The sequence below is a fragment of the Morone saxatilis genome, unplaced genomic scaffold (genome assembly GCF_004916995.1).
Source record: "Morone saxatilis isolate NCDOM2014 unplaced genomic scaffold, NCSU_SB_2.0 Contig16, whole genome shotgun sequence".
NCBI classification, from domain to species: Eukaryota; Metazoa; Chordata; class Actinopteri; family Moronidae; genus Morone; species Morone saxatilis.
In genome coordinates this window covers 20,005,442-20,012,524 of record NW_023339718.1, presented here as the reverse complement: position 1 = coordinate 20,012,524, position 7,083 = coordinate 20,005,442, and the positions used below count along the sequence as shown (strand labels likewise).

General features: G+C 39.7%; 1 protein-coding gene across 1 annotated transcript in view; it reads right to left on the bottom strand.

The window, feature by feature from the left end:
* The window catches only part of prkg2 (protein kinase cGMP-dependent 2), a 27,801-nt gene that overhangs the window by 12,842 nt on the left and 7,876 nt on the right, over positions 1–7,083 (bottom strand). The window contains exons 4-6 of the mRNA XM_035657650.1: positions 5,736–5,849; positions 4,013–4,118; positions 2,963–3,026 (exon numbers count right to left, since the gene is read on the bottom strand). Of these exons, the coding sequence (XP_035513543.1) occupies positions 2,963–3,026; positions 4,013–4,118; positions 5,736–5,849 (284 nt within the window). The remainder of the gene's footprint in view (positions 1–2,962; positions 3,027–4,012; positions 4,119–5,735; positions 5,850–7,083) is intronic.

Sequence of the window (7,083 nt, the reverse complement as noted above, 5' to 3'; positions counted from 1 at the left end):
GAGCAAATGGGCTAAGATTAGGAGTTTAAAATTCTGACACTTTCAATTTAGATAAATATCAGGTCGCTTTCATATATGTTTATATTTTATATATAATATTGTCATCCTGATTGTCCATACTGTAATTACTGTCCTGACGGGATAGAAGAACTTTGTATGCTGTACAGATTGTTTACCCCATTAGGCAAACAAACAATCATGTCCGGTTATACTGTTTGTTACAGGAAATTAATTCCAGTCCATATGAGAATCGAGAATTCTCAGTGGCTACAGAAGGAAATGACGTTTACGAAGTCTTAATAAGTTCTGATATGATTAACAAAGAAGATGTGACGACCAAAGTCGCATCCAAGCCCCTTATTTTACACATCTTGTCACCTTTAAGGAGGGTAATACTATTGTCCTTATACCACAGCCACTTATCACAGGCAAAAAGAAAGTTTGTGTTCAAGTCATTATATATATATATTTATAATTTTGTAGTTTTGCCAGTAAAAGTTAAATGGTAACAGCCTAAAGCCCCAGTATTGTTGCTATGGTTACTTGCAGATTAAATACATCTTCCGCACTGATTTAAAATGGTGTTGTAACTTTGAAACATCTTGATTTGATAATAACGGACACCTGCTAGCCAATTAGAGACAAGTAGTTCCTCTGGCCATGGTATAAACTCTCAGACTCAGACTTGGTAGGGAGGTCAGTCATTTACTCACTCTGACACACTCCAGATGGTGCACAAGTAAGATCACACTTGACTGAGAAAGTTTGTTTCAATGTTTAGCTCGGTTTTAAGAGCATCATAAAACTGAATGACACTTTGAAATATTCTTGAATTAAACACTGAGGCACGGTATGTTCCCTCAATCCGCTGAGCTCTCATTCAGAGACAGATTCCTCCACCTCGTGCTGTCAGTCAGTCTCTCCCCATAACGAACCTAACACACCATCCCGACCACAGCACTAAAGCCAGTCTGCTGAGTCAGCGAGCTGCCAGTTCGCCTTCCATTTTAAAGCTTTTAGGTGAAGAAGGGGATGTGCAGAGAATGAAGGTGACCAGGATGAATTGTTCCCTGGGACGGATGCCAAATTCCTGCCGCTGAGACAACGTCTGTAATCCATTTGACTACAGAGGACTTTGGTGAAAAGTGAACAAACAAATCCGAGCAGCCACGCGTAAACATTCCCTGGTGTTTACTGTCAAAACTCTTGACACAAGTGGCATTTTCCTTGAGCGTCCGAGCTTGTTTACGCCCCGTTTACGCTTCAGGAGAGTCTAGTTTAACACCCACCCGTGACAGCGGAGACAACATGCCAAGGCTTTGTTTATAAAGACTGTCTGGATGATACAGTGACTGTGCAGGGGAGCGACATTTGAAGCGAGCATCTGAATTGTGTCTCGGGTTTGTTACACCTAGCTCCTGAGCTTAAATGCTGAACTTGAACCAAACATTTACCTTTTCAGGAAAGAAAGAGGACATTTTCACTAAAACGTTTAAAAGCACGTCTCTTCATAAGATATGTCAAGTACCCTCACCCCCAGTAATCACATACATCCCTTTATCTTTACCATCAGCTTTGCTAATGCCACTTACGCTGTGCTGTGTGTGTGCTGGGTTTGTCTGCAGTCGTCCTATTTTTGGTGACTGTCAATCGACCAGTCACAGCACATACTCAACTGCACGTCTTTCTCTGCTTCCAGTGACAGAGACACTAAAACAAGAGGAAGGACTAAACCTATTTTTAAGACCACCCTAGTCTTCGGCGGCCCCCAGGTGGACTGGTTGTCCTGTGCAGCTCCTTGAAAGCATCGTACTGCCTTCAAGGGGCTGTTGAAATATCAGTCATGACATGAGCCTGCATGCAGGATTTAAAAAGGGGTAAAATATGATAGTTGTTACTTTCAGTCATCCCCAATTTGCAGAGAAGTGACATTCATGGACAACGTAAGTTTTTACATTTTTAATTACAGTATTATGTGCAACATATGACCTATTGTATGGTCCCATATCATATTGCACAAGTTATTTTCATTTCTATTTACATACACTGCTCCTTGTTTGACACTGAAGCTTCCCAGTTCAAATTCCAATCTGCATATCAGACTGAAAACTTGACAGAATCCTAAAAACAAGGTACTCAGACCCTCCTCACACACACACACACAGACATACAATACAGACAAAGACACACGCCAGAATGCACCAAATTCCATTCCCCCACTGGTTGACAAGAAGCTTCAATATTATCTGGCGGATTCTCGATGAACATCTGCACCACTATTAGGTTTCAGCCGCCCCCCCTGAGAGGCAACAGAATCACCTCCATCAGAAATGACTGAATAAGGAATTTCTCCTGTTGTGGAAAGTGGTGGGACAACCAATGATTGCAAAGAACGTCCTTGAAGTTTTCATTGTGAAAAGACGCTGAGAGAGGCTGTTTTTGACCAGAAGCTGACAAGCTCCGCTCCGTTTTCTCCTTCACCGTTGAAATACAATGCTTCTGGAGGAGAACTGGAGTAAGCCATTCTCTCTGCATGTTTCAACATACACACTTACACACACATTCACTTTTACACACTTGTATGTTCTCACACCAAAGGCCTGTCACTGGCACATCTTTAAGAAATCACTCGTCCCCCATTTGAATAAACACTTTCTGGGGCCTTGGTCAAATAATTATGGTAACAATATACAGCGCCCGGCGATGACAGGAATAATATCGGCTCTGTTCATCAACAAGGTAATTTGTGAGGTCTTGCCGACTGGAGGTAGAAAGAATATGCTGACACGCAGTAATGGTATATGGCCAAATGGTAATGATATTTTGACAGCAGCTATCTGCAATGCTGGGGCTCCCATGAGCTGCCAGAGGGTTGTGCAATACTGAAGCAATACAATGAAACGTCTAATTGTCGCTCCAGTAGAAATGTAGATAGTTTGACAGGATTGACAGGATAACTTACCACCTCGAGGCAGTCCACTATTTTGCTTAGCTTGTCTTCTGGTAGATTGGCCAAGAGTGAAACACTGACAGAAAAGACAAAACACAGATGATAAACATTAATTTCTGCATGCACATTATAATACAAATTACTATACAAATGCTACATTTCATGTAGAACTATTTCCTGTGTCACTGTAATCAAGTAATACATCAGAACAATGTAACTTACAAATTACATGATGTTATCTTTTTCTAAAGTAAGGTTTTCTATGATACTACACATTTTTAACAGCGCTTTTTTGCTTTTTTCTCAGTACATCTGCTGCTCAATTCTGTCGCTCTTTGCAGATTTTAGCTTCTTTTGGCTCCTTGTTTTTGTTCTCAGCCTTCACAGCTTAGACAGACTGGCAGTAGGCTTCTTGCCAAGCACTGACCAACAGAAATAAAGGAGTTGCTAGTGAAGTTGAACACCTAGTAGTAGTACATATTTTTGTCAGGACGTGGTAGAGACCATCCAAACCAGACTAAACCACACTATAAGAAAATTCATATAAATTTAAATATAAATATAAATAAAACAGGAAGCTGTGGTTTCCAGAACTTTACCATTTTTACCATCAAAAGAAACAGTTTTGCCACATGAATACCATATGAATGCTGTATAAAAATGTTTTGCCATGAGCTATGACGGTGGTTTTCTGTCAGTAAGTGTCAGACTTGCCGTGAATTGTCTAAAATTAACTACCTACTTTAAGATAAACTCCTTAATTTTCTTATTGTGTCAAACAGTGTCCCCAAGATCACAATTACTTGGGCTGTGATTTATATATATATATATATATATATTACTCATATTAGCTACCACCTGGAGGCAATTTTGTACCATAACCATCAGATAGTTGATGTATATTATATTTGTAATATTTCCTCTTCCTAACTGGCTGGTGGGAGTCCATTAAAATCATATATCAAAAATCAAACAATTGAATTATTCGCCTCTATCTTGGCCATAACTTTTCTTCATAATAGTAAGGTGACGCTTGCTTCTTGGCTACAGCTTTGGTCTCACCTTCGGAGGAAGTTGCGGTACTGTTCATGACGCGTCTCAGCCGTCCTCCTCATGATGTTCTGAAACACCTCCCGGTCCAAAGCCCATGTCCTTACTTTGTTCACCGCTGTAAAAGCAATATCAAATTCATCAGAAAGTGGGACATGGTCCAGGTTCTGACTATTCAATAAACAACTAGTTCACCTGTTTAGTAAATGTTAACGAAACCAGACTTGTGTCAATGGCAGAGGAAAACTTGTAGACAGATAACCATGATGGAATAGTGAGTGACAATAAAAAAAAAATATTTTTCTTTTCTTCTACCTTATCTTTCTTCACATTTTCCATCTTAATTAAACCCCTCTATCGCCACAAAGGAATTAAGTATTGTTTTGTTTTGTCAGATGGACAAAGGAAGCGAGAAAAACACTGTAATCTCTCCTCTATCTTGGTGATGAGTCACATCAAATCTACTGAAACTCTGAGACAGGTTTCTGTTAGTACAAGGTGGAAGTAGCTGTGAAAGTTTGACGTGAACCAGTAGCAAAGAAAGTTCCCATTTATCCACTTCATCTATTATCATGTAAAACCCACTCAGAAACTTGTCAAACTGTCACGGTTTTTCCAGTTCACCCTGAATATTTAGGTCAACTCAGTATCCCTCCCCCAAGGGCCACCAGTCAATTACTTGGTTAAATATACAAACCCGGACAAAGAGCACTCACATAGTACATGCTATGCGCTTTCAAATGCCAAAGAGGTGAAAACCAATCAGAATGCAAAGCTATGGATATCATGTAAAGCCTTTGTCAACACACACATGCAAAAGCTTGTTTACTTCGGGCTAATGACCTATCTGACTCTTGCTCTCATTATCAGGCGATTGCTTGGCTTTAAGAAGTCACCGCAACTCAGACAAAGGTCAGGGAAGTGTCAGATTACATTCCCCCCAGTGTGGGGGATATAAGAGAATATGATTTTAAAGGGTACTGGGTGGGAGGGGAAACAAATTTTCATTGGCCACCTGTAACATAAAAAAGGTAGCTACCATCTTTTACCTGATTGGTCAAGATTTTTCAGGTGGTAGCTGTTGTTAATTAACCTTGTGTGTGTGTGTCTGTCATAAAACCATTCTATTTTTTTATTTTCATTTATTGTTGCACGTTTTCACTCCTGTTTTTTTGTCCAAAAGGGGCCGCAAGTGCAGCAACTAGGATGAGAATCCCTCACTGGCTTCCTACCCACGATTACAGCCAATTGTGTTTTTATTGGAATGCATAACCAAGTCAGAGCCCTAATAAGTGCGAGCTGCTCTGAATATTTTCTTTTGAGATATTTGCAAAGGGTTATGGGTAGCTCTAAAATACAGCTGTGTTAAAAATGTCCTTTTTCACGGAGCAAGGGTTTGGCTAAAAAAATAATACTCTGTCCACATGATCAGCCCCTGAACTGTGCTCTGTGCCCCACCCTGCGCTGTGCACAGCTCATACTGCTGATTATGAATGGAGAGCCTGACTTCATAAAGTTTTAAATTAGGACACCAGTATGCTTCATGTGAAAGCACAGTGTGAGAACAGCGACAGCAAAGGGAAGAAATGGGACACAGCATTAGACTTTTGCTACGTGACTTTGGTCATTGTTGCCACAAGGTTGCACATTCACTCCCTGCAGCAGTCAGCGTGTCCATCATCAAACATCATTGACAAACTTTTAGACTTCACTGTATGAATGCAGAAATCTTTACCTCGCACTGATGCAGTCCGTGTGCAGTTGTACAGGATGGCTAATTCTCCAAACGTGGTCCACACCGCTATCGATGTGAGCAGTTTGTTATGCTGAAACACATCCAACTTCCCATCTGTAAATATGAAACAAGGACAATCAATTGTTTTTTGAAACCCACATTTAGGACACAGATAAAAAGACACAGGAGACAGACACGTGCTACAGGCAGAATCAAATGACATTTAAGTTTCATTCAATTCTTTTAACACAGGACAAGGGGCTAGGTTACTCATCAGGAGAACATCACAAAAATCTTCTGATGCTGTCCATGATTTCACCAGCTCGCTGCTATGGATAGAGCATGTAAAAACACCTGCAAACAATACCTGTGTGGTATCTGTCACTCCGTAGAAATAAGTACATACTCTACAGACCTGCAGGTTTCATTTCCTGCATTACCTATGGTTTTACAATTTTAAGAGCCTCTTTACAACATTAAATCTGGGATCAATCACACATGATAATAATAATAATTCTTCTTGCCCTGCTAAAGTGTATGCTATCATCTTAAAACAAGAAAGAAATACATCCACTAAATTGCTAAATCCTTTATATAAGACCGGGAAAAAATAGCCCTGTCCCTTCTTCCTTTTCTCCTCTACTGTGCAACCTAAGACATAACATTTATTTTTAGGCTCTTGGTCCGTCAGTGACCCTGAAATTAAATTATTTGCTGCCGAAATTACGATTCGAAATAAAGACTTCATTAATGAGATTACAATCACTGGCTCCTGACGTCTGTGTGATTATTTCAAGGGCTTTCATTAGTGAATAATCATTAATCATGAACAGTTTTAATACCATAGTAACTCCTCACATCACAAAAGCAAAAGCTGAGCTGGATTCAGTTTTGTTAGTAAAACGTCACCGATGCATTGTTCCAACAGTAACATCGCAGTTAAGATTCTGTTTCATTATTTATTATTTATTTCATCCTTTTAATATGAATAGTTTTGGTGATATTTGGAAACATCTGATTGTGTATGTTACATTACTGTACCGACCTACTGCATTGTCCTGTCTAGGGTGAGAAATCACTGTAACACCAAACAGGAGAACAAATACTGGGACATTTTGTCTGTGAATGGCTAATTTCACCACCAACCACAGATGGCAGATAATCAACCATTGTTGACGCCATATGGTCATCTAAGATACTTTGTTGCCTGGTTACTCTGAGAGAGTTGCCAGTGACGTTTGAGACATACCAGTTACTGCAGATGAAAAAGTTAGTTATAGGTTCCCTTTATCACCCATATTAAAGTAAATAAAGTAAGTAAATAAATAAGTAGCTGAATAAGGATGTA